At 41.4% G+C, this 19481-nt stretch overlaps 1 protein-coding gene across 2 annotated transcripts; it reads right to left on the minus strand.

The window, feature by feature from the left end:
* Window positions 1–15634: 15634 nt before the first annotated feature.
* supt7l (SPT7 like, STAGA complex subunit gamma) lies at window positions 15635–19399 on the minus strand. 2 transcript variants are annotated; one of them, XM_019267554.2, is made up of 5 exons: window positions 19297–19399; window positions 17858–18342; window positions 17362–17686; window positions 16176–16413; window positions 15635–16094 (listed from the first exon to the last, which is right to left on the minus strand). In XM_019267554.2, the coding sequence occupies exons 2-5, from the start codon at window positions 18292–18294 to the stop codon at window positions 15790–15792; spliced, it is 1305 nt and encodes a 434-aa protein (XP_019123099.2). In that variant the 5' UTR covers window positions 18295–18342; window positions 19297–19399; the 3' UTR covers window positions 15635–15789. The 2 variants fall into 2 exon arrangements, with proteins under 2 accessions (XP_019123099.2, XP_027131024.1); XM_027275223.1 differs by having other exon boundaries at window positions 17858–18402; window positions 19297–19395.
* Between the last annotated feature and the right edge of the window lie 82 nt (window positions 19400–19481).

A 19481-nucleotide genomic window follows, 5' to 3' on the forward strand; every position in this document is an offset into this window, starting at 1 on the left:
TAATTTTATATACGTAAATATCAGTTTACTCATCAGTATGCAAAAACAGTTATATAATGTTTGAGGTTACCTTGAGTTTGAGATGCAACGTTCTAAGCTGAAGGTGAGGAGTCATTCCCACTCTGTGCCCTGTATGCCTCTTGTTCTTGCACTATGTAACTTTGTGCTCCAGGTACAATCTCTTACTAAGTCACACACCACAAACCATTTCACTGATACTGGTGAAACTCTGATATTTTATGGAGAAAATGTTTTCTGGTTTTCCCTCTGATGTCCTCTGGCAGCTGCTCCTCAACTCTCTGTGATGATGGACAGTAAAGAAAACTGCCAACTGTAGCTGCTGTTAGCTTACATTAGCTCAGTTTGTTAGCGGAGTTGCATGATCTGAGCTCAGAACATTGGGTGTGTAAGTGTGCAAGCTTCCCTTCTCTCTTCTCCACTTTCTCCATCAGTGTCACCTTCAGTCTTCTCGCCTCTGTCAGTATGTCCATAAAGGCCACTCAATCCAGTTACATTGCTTGCCCAGCTCCACTCCCCATCAGCACTCCCCTGTCTCTGGGCCTGAAAACCTCCTCTTCCCATTGGTCCAAAATGTCTGTGGTACAAACACACATCTGGGACTGACTTAGTAGTATTTCTTTTTTTTCTTTTCTTTTTTTTTTTAAGGACTGAAAGACAGACAACGGCTGGGCTTCTTGATGTTGGATTAGCTTTTAGGTAGCTTTTTGATCATAATTAAAGTAATCTCAATAAATATATGTATATAACAAATAACAATGTCCAGCTGGCCATATTCAGTGGACAGCCGTACACTATGGACAGCTGTGGTCAGTGGAAGTAAACCAAAAGCCCCTCGACAAGCACATCCACTGTATTTTACCACTGTGTGGGAAACTTTTACCAGAGTTTAGCCTCTTCTCTGCTCTACTGGATTTGAGAAAATTTGCAACCCCAGCTAGACTGTTAGCCAAGATCGATTACAGTCAGCAAACAAAGTGGCTAGTCCTTATCTAAAAAGACTTTTCCTGTGTACCATTTAAAGGTGAACAATACAAGCAATAAAGCATAAATCTAACTTCCATCTTCCCCAGGTAAGCTATGTTTTAGGCTATAATACTTATACTGTTAGGACTAACCAGTTCTCCACTACTGTACATGAAGCTGTTTCTTTATTTCCATGTGTTTTGTTGGTGAGGATGCAGACTTTTTGCCTGTGATATGCAGTTTTGCCTTCTCAGCCTATTAGCCCTACATATTTTAGACCAGGCTTCACATTTTTAAAATGTGTCAGCTTCAAACCTTCAAAGGTCAGCTTATTTAACAAACTCATAAAGCTAACATTACCATAATTAAGCTAAAATGCGCTGGTTACAATTTGAATCAAAGGCCTGCTTTTGTGAAATCAAGCACCCATTGTTTCATAAATTTACTTTCAAGAATTTTGATAACTCTGTAATCACTGTAAACTGTGCGAGACCTTGACAGTTGTAATGTAACTAAAAGGGGCAAGGCTTAGTGAACAGTAGTTGAAGTTATTAAATTTTTCCAAATGCCTTGAATCACCTGACCTTGCTTGCTTTGTTTTCCCACCAGCTTTCTCACAATTTCAGTGCTCTTGTCTCTGCAGTTTGCTCAGGCAACTTTCCCCTGGGTATTTAATGTGATACAGTCCGCTCTTCTCTTCCACTTTATGTGTGTGTTTTTCTGTCTCCTCCATCCAACAGATGATTCGGCACCGGGATCAGCATTTATTTTGGCTCCCAGTTTCTTTCTCCCCCCACTTGTGCATCCCAAGCACATCCCTTCCTCTTAGAGAGTGCAAGCAGAGGAGGAAGTGAAGGAGAGCGATGGTGCCCTGTAGGAGGGAGGAGGGTTGACTGATGATCCATCCCTGCTACACAGTTGGTTGTCAGTGTATAAATGGCCTCAGCCTCACAGCCATTCAATCTAAACTATAGCGTGCAGGCAGGAGCTCGCTCCAACTCTTAATGCCGTGCACATGTCTGGTTTTAACAGAATCCAAGTGACAGATGTCAACAGAAAGCATGTCTCCCATCACCTCCACGTTGTGGTCTTGAACCTATATCACATTCCCCATCCTCTGCTCTGTGAATTATGGATTTGATTACCCAGTATTACCCATAATGCAGCAAGTACCTACATACCGCTTTGCGAAATGTCTTCTTGGCTTCTTTTGAAGGCTTTTTTCCCCCACATAAACGCAATGTACAACATTCCTTGACTCGCATAGCCATCAATAAATATTTATGCAGCTGATGTTTTGGTTCTTTTTGGAAGAAAATACAGAAACGTCCTAAAAGTGTTTCATTTGTCATTACAGACAACACATATCCCATTGTCTCTATGGGCACCCACGTCTCCCATCTCAGAGGAATTACTGACATTCAGTTATATTGGCAGCAAGCGCCAGTGACGTCGCCAGTGTGCATGCCTCATTTATTGATGTCGAATCCTCCCTGATAGGCTGAATGCTTGTCTACGGATAAGCAGGTTTGAAAGACAGTTTTGTGACAGTGTAAACACCGCAGGGGGAGGCTTTTAGAGTAAAACCAAATGAGAGAAACAAAAAGAGAGGACAATAATGAAGTGGGAGGTGGTGCATGGGGCTCATTATAACTACAGAAATTGTTTAGGCTTTTAAAAAAATGGATGCGTGTGACAGCTCAAATCCAAGGAAAGCATGTGAGCATCTCAATTACAGGAGCTTAACTTACACAGAGAACTGAGTAAATGTAAAATGAGTGTGAAAGAGACAGGGAAGGAGTACATCTACTTGTACGTCCGTGATATCTCTGTATTCAGACGTACAGTGGTGAAAGTGTTAAACATAAAATGCACTTTTTGCGTCATCCTCTGATGATGTTTTCTTCTACTTCTGTCCCCATTAGATGTCTTTTTGACAGCTATTGATGCTCCAAAAGGAAGCATACAGTAAAGATCCTATCAGGTCATGACACTCACTCTGGATTACCCATGGTAGTAGGTAGACTAGTGTCTTGGCTGTCTGTCACTTCCCAACTCTTGCCAGATCAGACTCTAATGCATCGGAGGCATGCAGTAGGGGGGTTGCCATAGCAACAGCTCATCCCCCGTCTGTGCAATCTGATCTTGTTTATCAAGTTCTTCTTTTCGTCGGAGCAGCTGCATGGAAACAGCCCCTGATGCCTTACGGGCAAAGGAACAGCGTCAGATCGGAATAGAAACTGATCACAAAAGGAATAGAAACGAGCCTTCTTAAGGATCCCTAAGAAACTCTAGCCAGAGTGTTAATCAACCATTCATTTGCTGTCTGTGTGGGCCCATGCCTATTGTGTGGCCACACAGACTTTCTCAAGCAATTCATGGTTAAAGTAGAAAGGCACTCTGAAGTGAAACTTGTATCCATAGTTTTATCAGTTAATGAGTTCAGTTACAAGTCCATGTGATGCCAGGCATCTCTACATGATGTATGAAGAGGTGCACATGACTAAAAGATGAGGCTATTCGAACACCCATATATGATTTCTGAACCTGCCATGCCAAAACCATGTGCATTCCTATGCTATACTCTAACTCCACTTTTCTTGTATGGCTTTACACAAGATTTAGGAACCTGGCTGCAGGGATTTGCTCCCATTCAGCCCCAAGTGAGGTCAGGTGCTGATGTTGGACGATAAGACCTGGCTCAGAGTAAGCATTCCTGTCCATCCCAAAGGTGTTTAATGGGATTGAGGTTGGGGTTTTGTGCAGGCTGGTAAAATTCTTCCACACCATGAAGGGAAAACCGGAGAACTGTCACATTGAAACAGGAGAGGACTTTTCCCCAACATGATGAACGGTCATGCCCAACTAGGCGAAGCACTAGGCTTAGCAGTGCGCACCACTTGGAATAATCACTGAGCTCTGCACTCAAAGTTCAAATTACTTCAACTTTGGCCTTGGGTGTTGCTGACCTTTCAATAGTTCTATGTAATGTAGCATAGCAGTAATGCTTTGCAAAATGTCAGCAGTCAAAACTACCAGTTTTGTGAATGGGCATATAGTTTCTGAACTTATCTTGCTAAATCCAGTGCTAAAGGTATCATAGCTGTTTATGTACTTTAGCTATACCAGGGTTACACAGAGATATGCTTGAGATGTGGGTGTTGTGGGAGAATCTATCCATTATTTTTAGCTCTCTGTTTTGACTTAATCCCCCCTTTCTTGGTGATTAGTAGTTTTAATTGAAACATAATTAAAACTGAGGCATGTCTTGTGCTGTCAGCCTATTGTAGATGGACAACCCGTCACAAATTTTGTTTCTGTACCACTAATTGGCAACAGCAATTTTTTGAAGGAAACATAATGCATAATGGATTAGGTTTTCTATTAATGTAATTAAAAATATTCATTAAAAGTTAATTAAAATATGTCACAAAAATGTTGCTCGTACCAAAATTATCATTGACATGGTATTTCATTTGTTTTCTGCCAAATATCCATTCAAAGTAACAAATGAATTATTAAACTTTTGTGTAATGGTATGTTTAGGCACGAGCAGCACTTATGTAAACTTACGGAAGATTGGTTCAACATTTAAGCTTAGCATTTAGCCAAAACCATGATCGTTCCCTAATTTGAACCAACATGCTTTTGTAGCTTGAACCTAACCACAGATGGGAGTCATGATGGGAACCCCAGACCCTAGTACCAAAGCCTAGCACTTTTGAACACCAGCCAATCCAAGTTGACCACCATTTACCCCCCAAAAATGTTTCCTGTAAACATATTTCAGGCAGCAATTATAGTCTTGTCAGTCCAATGTAATTGGTAAAACCGTTTAATAATAGATAAACATGATTTTTGGGACATGGGTTGAGTTCAAAGGCTTCTAGTTTATTGTTACGTCAGGTGAAAGCCTGGAAGTTATTGGTTTTTGTTTGTTGTTTGTTTTGGTTTGGTTTTTAGTCGGTTCAACTCATAATAATTGTGTTACTCTAACAAGTTCATTAAGTTAGTACATTAACTTAACAGTTTTGCATTTAACTAACCTAATACAATTTCATGGAGCCTGTTAACAAAATTAGTTTAATTAAAATCATTGTTTCATTTGTGACATGTGTGCAGACAATAGCCCCTGGCATACCTTGCACTCCTGGTTGGGAATCCATAATCTAAAATATTGGATTCTGCAGCAGTACTATTTCTCTTCCTTGGAAGTAAGAGAAAAGCCCATAACTTGAATGTAATCAGGGGTGACTTGTGATTGTCTTTCTCACACAGTACAAGATGGGATAGGCTAAGTCACTCACAACCATGCCTAGGAAAAGCTCTAAAAAAAGGGATGGGTGGCTCATATGATCCAGATACACTTATATTAGTGTTGGGAAGGTCCAAAGACATATAATCGAAGAAAAAATGGAATAGATACTTTATTGATCCCTCAAGGGGAAATTCTTTTTTCACTCAAGTGTTTTACATGCATTTTTACCCGAAATACAACCACACACAAAGGGCTCATTGACATGCAAATGTGGAGAGATGGTAGAGTGAACGGCAGCCACACTGAGCAGTGCCCTGGGAGTAGTTAGGGGTTCGGTGCCTTCGCAGGAGGTGAATTGGCACTTCTCGAGCTACCAGCCCACCTTCCATACTTCTGCTATACTGGACTTGAACCGGCCAGCCTCCGGTTCCCAAGCCAAATGCCTACAGACTGAGCAACTGCCACCCCCTAGTAAGTTTATAAGTTAAAGGGTGATTCTAAATTGCCCTTAGGTGAATGGTTGTTTGTCTCTATTTGACTTGTCCAGAGTGTATCCTGCCTCTTGCCCAAGGTCAGCTGGGATCGGCTTCAGTCCCTGATAAGGATAAGAAGTTACAGAAAATGGATGGATAGATCTCAGGGAGTTCCACTCCAAGCTCTTATTCCAATATTAGACATTGATTATTACTGTAATAAATCAGACGTATTATGATGCAAAAAAAGCTGTCTGTCTGATAGTAGCTGCCATGTCATTGGCTCACATGACTGGTGTTAAAACCTCTATTGAATGAGTCAGTAGGTCTCTCATTTGAGTGTTCCCCTGAACACAAACAAAAAATTTAGTATTGTGCAAATGCTGGGACTCTTCGGTTGTAGAAGGACTGAATTCATTATAAGAAAGATAGCGTTTTAATAGAAAATCATAATACAAGTGTCGAGGGCATGGGGAGTTAGCCGAGGTTAATTTCATTCTCTCCTCCTTCTCTGGCAGCAAAAACGCTATCTCCACTGGCACATTTAAAAGGAGGAGTAATTGAATCATTTGTGTAGCAAAGGCATTTGAAGGCCAAAAATGTTAAAACCAAAGAGCATAAAGTAGGAATTTCTCAGCAATACAGAGTTTTAATCAGCTGCATGAAATGGGTTAATTGAGCTCCTTTTTATAAAGGAAATACAGACAACATACAAACGATATAATCACCCTGGTCATCTTAAAAGTAGTTGTAGGTCACAGAATCACAGTTTATTCATCTGACTGAGATACTATGATAACACAAAAGATATTCTGAGGACACTCAGACAATAAAGCCTGAAGCTTTTTTTTTAATGAAGTCTCTGTGGCCTTTTGCAGTCAGGACCAAAATGTATCCAAATGGTACCACAGTAAATTTCAAAGCTGGTCATTCTAGTCTGGCTGCTCGTCATTATTTTTGAGTCCCTGATAACTGAACAGACCTAAAAAATCTGTATCTCTCTCCAAATAACTCCCAACTTTTTAATATTTAAAGTGGCCCACTTAAACAAAAGACTGCTCTAAAAGTTGTTTCAAACACCTGCACATTTTACCGCAGAGTTACAGAAATACTTTGAGATTAAAAAAAAAAAAAAAAGAATGTTGTTGGATGAGAAGATCATCATTTATAAGGATAGCCATCAGATTAGCCACACTAATAAGTGAATTTCCCCATTGTGGGATCTAATCTTATCTAATTTAATGGCTGGAAACTGGGCAAAATATCTAGCCTGGCGCTGTTTGAAAGTAACTAAAGCCTACCGACACATTTAAACTTCAAATGACACCTTACCTTGATTGAAAAAATTAAATATGTAAAAACAATAAGGTGAAGATGATAAATTATGGTTTTACAAATTGTGGGGTCCTCTGTTTCCAGTTTTATCCTAAGCTAAACTAGCCAGCTGGTGGTGGGCTGATACCCTACACACCATAGCTCTCATGCGGTGGCTGCCTCTCAGTTACCGGTGTTTTCCCTTTCCATTTCCCTACCTGATCACTTTCACCACCTGGGGCTCAGCCAGTCACAAGTGGAGTATAAAACCACGGTTGAACCTTCCAGGCTCTGCCAGATCATTTGATCTCTGTTGTGGTAAGAACGCTACGGCCAGTTCAGCGCTCTTTGTGTCTACTAATCTCTCTCTGTGCCTCAGGATCCCTACCTGCCATTCACCTGTCATGTCCAGCCTTGCTTCATTATCGCTCCCATCTCTGGAAATCAGGCACCACCAGCCCTGTACAGTTTGGATCTCCTCATCTGAAACTCACTATTCACCCCTTCCTCTGCACTATTCACCCCTTTGTTGTGTTTGCATTTGGGGTGTATCTATGTACCTCAGAAATGTAACTGCAACAATTGTGATGTGGTCCCCTTGGTGTGTGTGCATTGTATGAGAATGAAAGGCGACCATGGATGTATATGGAGGATGTACTCAGATGAACCCAGATGAGTTAATAATGCTGTTTGAGGACATCTAGCACAACCTCCTTTACTCGTCTTCCAGTTCCTGTCAATATAAAAGTCTCATTGTAAAGTAACAATTATAAATATTATATTATATTCTGACATATTCTGTAAATGGGATTCCCTGAAACTGACTCACTTGACCTTTTAAAACATACCCACATTCACATCTCTATGTACACACAGACAAGCAGAAAAACATGTCCGACATCTCTATGTACACACAGACAAGCAGAAAAACATGTCCGTTCCTTCGTATTCTCTCGTTCTTTCATTTCACGAGCAGCAGTGTGTGAAAGGCAATGAGGAAAAGACAGAAGAAAAGAGGCGAGAGACAACGGAGAGTTTTAGTTTCAGTCTCTGTTGTTTAAAGTTCATCAAGAAACTCAACACACTGGCAAAAAAACCCATGCCAAGTAGTATTTTAGCTGTGATATTTTCAGAGCAACACAAAAACACATGCATAAGTATAAAGGCTCACAACGGCATAGGTCAGTAAATACCTCTCTGATTCTCAATATGCATTTTAACAGTAATTTTCTGTTCAGTGGTATTGATCTTCTCATCTAACTCTTGGCAAGAAAATGAATAAGCATATTTCCAAAAATGAATTTCTGTATGTCTATAACAACATATTTCCCTAGTGGAAAATATGTTCTTTCAGATGAGTTTTTTGGAATACCAAGGAGCTGCTACACTATGTTTCCTGAAAGCACTTGTCACAGACAATGAAGTTTGTCTCAATGTCAGCAATATGAGGCAACAGTGAATTGAGTGGAACTGCTGAAGTGTGATTTGTCTGTAAAAAGAGAGAAAAGGCAGCAAGGTTAACTAGACAAACTACAGACCATTCATTGCAGTTTTTTTGCTGCCAAGAATCAAAAAGTCATAGTTAGATCAGAAGAAAAGTTTTGAAATTGGAAACAAAGAGAGCACTGCATGAAATAATGATGTGGAGAAAAAAAAGAACTTATCAACAAAATACAGCAGAGACCTATGAAGTGCTACTACATACTTCATTACACCTGACAAAGGGAACGGCAGGCTCTCAGCATGGGCTTGCTTGATTCCTCAATTTGTGCCTGTGACGATAATTAACAGTGAAAGGAAACATCTCGAAATGCATGAAAAGTAATGGAGAGGAGAATAACCCATGTTCCAAAGAATCTGTGAAGTTGGACAGGACTTCATGGCTTTGAATGTGAAAAGTAATTTAATGACTAAGCTTGAGTGGGAGATGAATAATTAATGTGAGGAAGGAAGTGTTTCGTTTTGCAGGTACACTGTTCAGTTGGTGTATTAAGCATACTGCATTTTCAAAATAAAGCATATGCTGTATGTGTCTTAAATAAACACGATTTGCTTTTGACTAGTTCTCTAAGTAAGTGATTGTAGAGAGAGGTTTGGTCCCCAAGCAGGTAAACAAAACCTGGTCTCTTCCAGGTATTCCTCCGCACATCTAAATTCAGTAGTTTTTGGAGAGAATAGCAACAAATAACCATCCTGATTGAATGGTGTCAACATATATCAAATAAGTGAGCGACTCCATTTCGAGCTTCAGTATCTTCCTGTCAGACGTTGCTGCTTGCACTCAGATTTGCACAACCTCAAAAGTGTTTTGACAGTTTTGGAGAATGTGCCAACGAATAGCAGACGGGGACGGGATGGTGTCATATACTCGGTATCAACAAGCTGACACTGTGGACTCATCAAAGTGTCACAGCTTCACAACCGTCGTGTGACAAACTGATGTGGACTCATGACAGTGTGTCAGACTTAACACTGCCACTTTCCAAGAACGGGCCACGAGGTGGAAGGTAAAATGACCCAGTGATCCTTTTTTTTTTTTGGTTTGAGGAAACAACATGACTCATAAAAACACCAAACTGCTGCATTCCAGCATTTCAAACTTGAATTTTTAAGCGATGATAAATGTCATTTTAATGCACCGTTTGCCTTTGTGTGGTGCTAATGGCTCATTTGATGTCAAAACCAAAAACTGGGAGGCATGCATGCCTTCGGGATGGGGATGGGGGTTATAGGGGAGGGGGGTGCAGACGGACAGAGCAGCAGCAGTGTGTGTGACATACAGCTCATGGAGGCAATTTAGGTACTTTAAAACCATTAGTGCCCAATTTCTGCAATTTGCGTCAAAAATGGACTGACCACTTTACAGTACATATCTCATTCACCCATTCACACACATTCATACACTAATGGAATTGGCTGCCATGCAAGGTGCCAAGTGCTCATCAGTTTTTAGGAGCTAACCATTCATACACCGATGGCCTTCGGGAGCAATTTGGGGTTCAGTATCTTGCCCAAGGACACTTCGACACACAGACTGGAGGGGATCGAACTGCCGATTTTCTGATTAGTAGACGACCCGCTCTACCTCAAAAATTGTGCTCATTCTCAGTGTCATAACGAGTCACTTTGAGAAACGTCGTCTGGAGAATCTTTAAAAAAATATTTCTGTATAAAGATGAAATCAAAAGCACACAGCAGCATTTTTAGCCTATGCGGAGGCATTTGAGCCAGTTTAATGAATACGAACACTAAGCACTTGTACTGTATAGTGTGGGGAAGGATTGTAGGCTACTCTACGATATCAATACCATCATCTAAAGTGCTTTCAGCGCCTGATGTAAATACGTTACCGGCAGCCATATCAATTGTGGTGGAATAGAATGAGAAAATGGTGTTGCTATTTTTGTGTGCTTGCTGCTGCCAGCTATGTGCAGGCACAATCCCCCACTAATTGGTTACCCTGGTACTGCAAAGGCAAATGTGAGAAGGCATATAACTCAACAACTGGGCTGCTCTGACTGACAAGCAATTAAGCACTGAAAGCCTATTTTCAGGTGCACCAAATGAAATGTATAAAGATCAAACCACTGACATCACAGTGGGGAAAAAATCCTGAAAAGTGACAGGTCTGCAGAAATATTTTCTATCTTGATGAGGAACATATCCAATGGATGCTCTTCGGTTTGGTATGACGTTACGAATTTGATTTCTTAGATACATCCCAATCCTAACATCCATGGGCTTGCAGTAGAAACAGCAAACTAATTGTTGCCATGTCCTGAGGACATGTATTCATCTCAAATCCACCATTTTGCTGCATTCTGATGTCATATAACTATTGCTCGCTCTGAAGGCTTGGGAGTGCCCAAGTCACTGTGGTAACTGGTTGAATGTTGAGGAAGAGGCCACAGTCCACCTACAGTTTGTGTGTGGCACAAGACTGCCCTCCGATGGAAGATTGACAAACTGCCTCTAAATCAGCCTAATGCACCACATTTCAAAAGACAATTTGTTTCCAGTAAAACAAATTGTTAGCTCCAGTTGGAGAGTAGCTCCAATTTCAGAGTCGACTTTCTTTTATAAAGATGAAAGCTGTATGAACTACAGAGAGCTACATGGGAACTGACTCTATTGCCTTGAGTACAACCCCCCTACTCTGCTACTGTCGCCCCAATGAGCTCTACCAATATAATGCTTTGGAGTATAAAGTTGAGGTCAATCAATTAAAGCCTTTTTGGTTCAGACCAATTAAGACTCAAATACTAGTCTGCATATCAAAATGTTTGCGGTTAAGTGTGTTTTTAAGGGTTAAATCCTCTCTAAGTACTAGAATGATGTTTGGTGTCATGTTCAGTTGCCTGTGTAACTTCTGGAGCAGTAGTTCTCAACCTTTATGTCTGGTGAATGCTTAATAATATACCTCTACATACTCATATGTGAGTAATGGCCAGTTCAAACAAGTGTTTTTTCTTTTCTCTTTTGACTACACTGTCTGAATACTTCTCAAGGAGTGAGGATAAAAATTAAAAAAAAAAAAGAATATAAATGTGTAGTAAATGTAGTACATTTGTCCTGCTTTGCTTTCATTTACCTGCTCACAACCCCTCACATTTATCTTGCAGACTCTCGGTACAGACTGTGAATTCATTGTTGTTGGAAGAAGTCTTAAAATCCTAATCTCTATACTTAAAAGTACCAATACAGCAATGTAAAAATACTCCATTGCAAGTCTAAACATACCTCATGTTTAGATAGAAGAAGAAAATGGTCCCTGGAACTCATTCATATATCATTACATATCTTATTATGAGATTGGTAATTCTGATTGAAAAAGTGTTTTACTGTTGCAGTTGGTCAAAGTGTAGCTAGTCTGAACTGACTAAGTTATTCCAACCAGGCCTCTATGTTGGTTCCCAATAGAGAAGAGGAATCTCTACTTGAAGGCAAGCCATATCGAACTTTCTCATCTCCACACAGTTGCTCAATCACAGCGAGGAGTTGGTCTCATTGTTGCATTTTCGTTCTCACAAAGTTGCATTTGCTTGGACGCACCCATAAATTTACTGGAAAACTGTAAAAGTGTGGTGGGATGCGGTAGCAGTTTGACCATCCAACTGGTGGATCATACTGACGCTATGTATAATTTATTGTCATGGTTTTGGATTTCTTGTTATTTTGTAAAACTCCCCTCTATTTGTAGCTGTAACAAGTAATTAGTTTTCACCTGTGTCTTCCTACTTTCACTCTGTGTGTTGGTTTAAGTGTCAGTTCGCATTTGTCTGCGTGTCAAGTAAAAGATTCCTTGAGTTTTTTTCTTTGACTACAACTTTATTTTCTTGGACCTCGTCTCTTTTATGGATTTTGGACTTTGCTTGCTGCTTGGATTTGTTTACCTTCCTTGGACTGCTCTCTGGTATTGACCATTCCCTGCCTCATCAAGCCTTTTGCTCATCGACATTTCTTATTAAACCATTGTTCAGCACCAGTTCTGCCTGTGTGGTCTGTGTTTGTGTTCTTTTTTCTTGCGTTCTTGGCAAGCAGCAACCTCCGGTGCTGGGAAATGAAGCCAATGCAGAAGTGCTAAAAACTGTAATTCCCCAAGTGGCCACTTGAGAGTTGGTCTCTAAAGGAAATTTTCCTGTTCATCAAGTGTACGGGGAATACTTTTTTTAATTTTTTTAACTCACCCGTTAAAGTGATATTAAGGCTTAAAGTTCTGCATAATTAACGGCATGGCTGTTTTCAATGACAGGTAAGTGCCATTACATTATTACAACACCCAGGGATCATTTAGCCTGCCTCAGGTCCAGCAATGATACACATCTTTGCAGATATTGATTAGCTGTGAGGCAGTACATCCAACATGGTGGCGGCGACGATTTCTATTGCAATTTTGGACAATGGGAGGGGGGATTGAATAGGAAATAAATAGTAAAATTGTAGAGTAAAATTATAAAGTACCATAAAACAGAAATACTGGAGACCTACTTGAGTCCAGAGACCTGGTTAATGCCACCACTAGTGTTGAACTTTTCCTGCATGCATCATGAAAAAGTTGACTTTCATCGAGCCTCATTTTTCAGTGATCTGCAGTGCTTTGCAGTTGACTCACTCTTGAACTCTTTTGGATTTCATTTGTGCCTCCTAATTATACCTTTGGCAACTCTCCAGACAAAAAAAAAAAAATTAACAAGAGGATGGATGAATTCCAAGATGACGAGACCGCATCAATAACCCAAGAGAGAATAAATATCCATTGATAGGTTCAAACTGAGATGCCATGCAATCGGTTCTCTCATCTCTGGGGTGCAGGGAAATTGCTGTAACAGTGGCATATATAGCATGGGACCCTTTGCACCTGTCACATCCCATATGTCTGGTAATTAATCTTTCTGTTGATGTGATCATCTTGTATTATAATTCATTATTTGTGATGTACAGTATCTCTTACGTGATTACAACAAATAGAATTCTGAGATTTCCTATGATGACATTACTTTCCGATGAGCGTCTCCTTTCCACTTTACATTGTGATTTGTTCAAAAACAGACAAATGAGCGCCCTGAAGGACCATCCCAGCTCATTGTGCAAAAATGAAACGTATTCCTCATTCTGGTCACAAACTCAAAACTTGGCTGGTGAGATTAAATTTCATGCTAAATTAATGACTTTGCACGTAGGAGAGTAATTAATCATTTGTTGGGTCCTTTTCTTTGGCTCTTAGAACACCCTGGCCCTCTCAGAGACCCCTGCTCAGAAAACATCTTGACATTTTTGTAATTACACCTTTTCTCCTCAGCACAAAGCAACTCAGCAGCTGTTGACAAACTGAGGGGGGGGGGGGGGGGCGGGGGGGGGGGGGGGGGGGGGGGGGGGGGGGTCACATTGGCACGGCACAAATACAATAAGGCTGTGTGTTAGCCATTGAATCCCACCCGATCATTAAAAACCATTTGTCAGCCCAAGATTTAGTTTTTATAGTTTAAAATTTTAGGTTTTTATTTGTTTTTTAAGAAAAATCTTTGGTAGATACATTTGTGAAAGGATCTACTGATACACTGCACTAAATAATAAATGTTCCTTGTAGCATACTGTAAATAGCAGTGGAAAGTTCATTTACTAAGGTACAGTTATAATCTATACTCCATTATACTAATATAATACATTTTGAGGTAATTTTACTTGAGTGTTTCCATATTTTGTTGCTTTATACTTCTGCTACACTACAATTCAGAAGTAAATATTGCACTTTTTAATCACCACTACATTTATCTGACAGCTATAGATCAGGATTTTACATATAAAAAAAACTTCATGAGCCTCTTAATTAAAATGCATTCATTAAAAGTTTTTGGCTTGGGATCTTGGGGCCCCTTGTCAGTTTAGTGCCTGAGTTGCGAAGAGCAGATTACTTTGAAATGTAGTCAGTTACTGAATATAAATTGCAGACCACCTACCATATTTTTTGAAAAGAGGTAATCAAAAATATAATGAAGAAATTCTTGACTATGTAACTGTAAACGTAATCCCTGCAGGGCATTTCCCTCTAAACTCTGAGGCCAAAATAGTCCTGCAACAGATCAGAAAACTCTTGAATGAAAGAAATGATGAATAACTTATTACATCGTCTCAGTTGGCGTCTGTCGCTGCTACATCTGCCACAGGATTGAGTTTTGTGCTGTGACTGTGCAGACTCTGAGTACATCCAGGTGACATTGCTTGCAGTTATTACCATCTTCAAGTGGAGCCTTTTCAATCAGAAGTCTGGCATACTGATTTTGTTTTCCAGCTGCTCAGACTCCCACCTGTGTCACATAACACTGCAAATCAAGACACATTTTTGGAGGTGCGGCACGGAAAAAAAAAAAATCCCATAAATCTACTATGAATGAAGCTAATTTAATATCAATACATATGACCCCCATCAGCACCTCCCATAGGCATAGACAATTACCTGCCTGAGTGTGAAAATGTAAGAGGCCCACACAAAAGAAAATCACATGTATTGAAACAGACCAGCTCATTCAGCATGCAAAATTATGCATGCCATAATTAATTTGCTATTAAGACTGGATTAATGTCGCCTTCACGATGCAGACAACCAAGCCATAATTGCCGCTGGTGTTGCATTCACAGCTTTGCCTCATTACTGAAACAGATGCTAATTTAGCAAAGCGGTTTCAGGTTGACAGGTGTGTGTGATGCGTGTGTGTGCGTGCGTCTCCAAGTGGATCGTTCCGCTGTATTCACCTATGTGTAAAGTGTACGGTGACAGGGAATGCAGAGTTGAATATACATCATAATAAGCGACGGCATGTTCAGGAGGGGGGAAAATATTTTCCTTTTTGGTGGAGAATCTTTTAATCGCAATGAATGGCACAGGCGGTAATTAGCGTGTGAGGAGAAAGAGACTTAATAGCTTGGGAAAACAAACCACTCTGCTGAATTATTAAGCTGTTTAACTAAATTATTTGCTTTTGGACCTATTAGATTTTCCTGTTCTTCAATGGATTAGGGTTAATTGTCGCCCTCCTTTAATATTTTCTGAGAAGTAACAACTCAAATGATGAACTGATACTTCAAAAGACATTTATTCCTTTGACAATAAACCACATGAATAAATTTCATGCAAATATTTTCAGCTATTTTTTTAGAGAAACTATACAAAAAAAACTACAACTACAAAATATTGTTTTCCAGGTCAGTTCAGTTTGTTTCTGACGTTAGCGTCTCAGTCAGTCTATGATCTCAAACGTGTCCTCACATCTTCTTCGCCCGTTTCTTGGGTCTCTGGTTGAAGACGGGCGAGGTCCCCATCAAGGAGTCTGGCGAATGCGAAGCGTAGCTGCCGTCTGACACCGCGCCCCCGGGAGAGGGCGCCATGGCTCCTCCTGACTCGCTCATGGTCGACATGGGACCCCCATCCTCGAACACATCTCCGCCCAGCACGCTGTGGTGATGGTGGTGGTGGTGATGGTGATGGTGGCCGGAGCCCTGGCCCTCCTCGCCATCCTGAGGCTCCATTTTTACTGGCCACAGTGGCGAGTTGTTGGCCCCGCCTCCTCCTTATGAGAGAGGAACACAAGTTCAGCAAGTCCAAATCCACTGAGTATAAAGTGTGTGTTTCAGGCTATTTCTGTTCTCACCTGATGTGTGAGGAGAATGGTCACCATCCAGGCCTGAAGCTAGCCTCTCACCGTGGGCCCCGAGGACTCCCATGGGCAGAGCTTGGTCCCCGGAGGCCAGGTCGGCCTCGGGCTCCTCGCTAACAGGGAAGGAGATGTCACTCATGGGCTCCTCCTTGATCCTCAGGGGTTTGGAGTCCTCAAGAGCCTTCTCTGGGTTCACAAGTCGTTCGTATTCCTCCGACAGATCCTTACTCACCTGGAAGAGGAGAATCTTTTATTAGTCCCATTTTACAGGTGAAACCTCGAGGACAAAGGAGTGTAAGAACCGAGCCTGGATGATCTATTATTTCAATTCATCGTCATTTGTTATAGAATATATTTTACAGATGACACAAAATGATCCGACAGATTGTGAAAACAATGGTCCGTTTTTCAGCTCATCACTTGCATATCTTTAGAAATCATGTTGGCAGGGAAGACGGTGAATCTCTCGGTTTGTTTTTTTTGTCTCGCTTCCAAGCAGCTTGCACACAAATTGCCATACGGTGCATTGTTCTCGCTTGTACACAGTTCTTTACGCTTTCCGTGATGATTCAGCAATGCTGTGGTGAAGCTTTCACTGAAAAACGTTTTTTCAGACTCGCTGTTTTTTTCTAACTAATGGTTCAGTCTACAAAATGTCAAAATAAACCCGTTGTTGGCAATCTATATGTGTTCTTTGTATTGAGTGAATGTTGTTGTTGCTTCTTGTGTGCACAGGAGGGCATTAGCAGGTAATGACAGCAGTCATGTAGCAGGTAAACAGCTGCGGGGAATAACGACTGTACTTGTGCATCTGTGCCCGTCTTTGTCCTGTCATACAGTATTTGTTAGTTGTTGTTTTCTTTCTTTCAGCTCATCTTTCATTAAGCGCACACAGCTTTTGTAGCCATTTTCTAATCTGAATATGTAATATAAGTGTCACTGCTCGATGGAAATGCCTTCAAATGACCTCAAGTGATGGAGAACAACAGTGAAAAACGTCATAATTTCCCAGACCCTGTGGTAACGTCTCTTTTGGGAAACTGGTCACTGGTGGTGGTAGTTTTTTTTTCTGTTTTTAACCATGGTATAAGCAATATGCCAACATCTAAAATGTCTGACAGATTTATATTCAGTTAATATTGTCAAATAGCAGAACAGTTATGACCCGCTCAAACCTCACCTGCAGCATGTAGCTGTGATAGTCCTTGATCCGCACTTGCCAGAAGCGCTGCAGGGCCAGCACGCTGCCGATGCCCACCTCGTGGAACACTTGTTCAACCACGTCCGGGAAGGGACTGGCTCCGAGACGAGCCTCCCGGTCCACCGCTACCCGCAGCAGATGGGTGACGCGCAAGTAATGCTCATGGACCAGGTCCGTCAGAGTCTCCAGCACGCTTTCCTGGGCCGACTCAAAGCCGGCATGGGCCAAGACTGTCGCCACTGACTGGTAGAGGAGCTGCCTGCAGGAGGGCCAACTCAGCTCTGTGACAGGCTCGCCTTTACCCCTTATGATGGAAGAACCAGATGAAAGGAAATAAATGAAGCTAAAAATTATTTTGATTATATCTGTAAAATGTTTGATAACACATAATATCTAATCTGTGACAGGCCTACAAGTTAGATGCTTTACTTACACTAAAGAAATGAGTGTATCATCTTGACGCAGATGAACTTACTTATAGAAGTCACTTTCAGGGTCACTGTGGCGGAGCTGGAAGGGCTGCCGCGGGGCTTTGCTGTCCACAGGTAGCAGATCATCTGGCATGACAGGCGGGGTGGGAGGACGCAGGGGCAGGTTGGTATCAGCCTCCTCCAGCCTGCTGCCACCTTCGGAGGATGCTGAGCTTTGACCCTGAGCCTGGGCTTGGGCCGCTGCCAAGAGACCACGGAGGCGGCGGGTATGCTGACACAGCTGGACTGTGTGGATAGTGAGGCTGCAGGGCTCCGAGGGGATGTCAAGCATTGTGGTGGGCCGAGGACGCTGGGCTGAGGGCTGGTGCAGGGGAGGGTCCTGCATCTCCACCGAGCGAAACTCACGCTGGAGTAAATCAAAAGAGCTGCGACTGGGGGGAGCTCCTGCAGGTCCGGGGATCTCTCCCCAGTAACGCATCATGATGAGTGATGAAGGGGACAAAGGGGAGTCCAAACTCGCACTGAATATCTGGAAGGTGGAGAAGAAGTTGGAGTTGAGTCAGATTTGTGGAGGTCAATGGGAAACTTCCTTCAAACTGTTCAGGGTTCCCACACCTTTTTCATGAACAAATTCAAGCACTTTTCAGGCACCTTCAAGCACCAGTTTTTCCATTTTTCCAGCACCTTTAAATAGGTAGCCTACTAGTTGTGTTTGCCATGATGGTCATGGGAAGCGCAGCGGTGCCACTGTATGGCATAATAATATGGGTCTAATTAGCATTATTTCATATGGTGGTAGATTGACTGTTTTGATTTTTAACTAATTGTGAATTGGCTTGTATTCTCAGCTTGTGAGCGGTGTATTGTCTAACTACCATAGCGCAATAACAGTGACAAATAGACATCACACAGATTTCAAGCATTTTCAAGCACTTCACAAAAAATTCAAGCATTTTCACAACCTTGAAAACACTGAATTGAAATTCAAGCATTTTCAAGGAATTCAAGCACCCGTGGGAACCCTGACAGTTAGACTTTTGCAAAGAAACCAAATATCAGTCAAAACCACGACAATTATTAATAATAACACAGTGACACGCGTGCACTACTCAGACAATTTAAGACCCGTGTGAGAATGTACTGAAAACCAATCACTGCCACACTGTAAAGAAAATATTAGTAATTATAATCTAAGATCACTGCATTTAAATATGCGCACACAGTGTATAAGACAGTGACTAAAACCGTATTGGAAACAGGTATGTGTAGTTTATGTATGTATGTATGTATGAAGGGCAGATTGCAGTAACTCGGACAAGCTCTGGAGTCCAGGTGTAAACATGAGCATGTGTGAGCTGGACATCAAAACAACCCAGCATGTCAGCTTGATACAAAGCTAAAGCTAAGCTACGTGTACGGAAGCTACAAGTTTGTCGAGCCGGTTAAACCATGTGTAAGTTTAAAAAGTTAAACTGTTACTCACGTTGCACAGAGATGGATGAAATGTGTGACAGTGGCTGGAGTCCACAGCCCGTGGATCAGCGGAGGAAGCTGCACAGGACAGTCAGGAACTACACTGTCTCGTCCTTGTTGGAAAAAAACACCCCGGGTGGACACATTAGTTCCGCTCTAAACCGTTTATTTCGACCGTTATAAAATGATAAACTC

This window comes from Larimichthys crocea, chromosome XXIV (genome assembly GCF_000972845.2).
Source record: "Larimichthys crocea isolate SSNF chromosome XXIV, L_crocea_2.0, whole genome shotgun sequence".
Classification (NCBI taxonomy): domain Eukaryota; kingdom Metazoa; phylum Chordata; class Actinopteri; family Sciaenidae; genus Larimichthys; species Larimichthys crocea.

Bases quoted from the DNA above. Each gene is read 5' to 3' on its own strand.
- supt7l (XM_019267554.2), bottom strand. From the start codon at position 18,294: ATGATGCGTTACTGGGGAGAGATCCCCGGACCTGCAGGAGCTCCCCCC. The intron at 17,687-17,857 runs GTAAGTTCATCT...TTCCATCATAAG, and splicing joins CCTGAAAGTGACTTCTATAA to GGGTAAAGGCGAGCCTGTCA. The intron at 16,095-16,175 runs GTGAGAACAGAA...CTCTCTCATAAG, and splicing joins CCATTCTCCTCACACATCAG to GAGGAGGCGGGGCCAACAAC.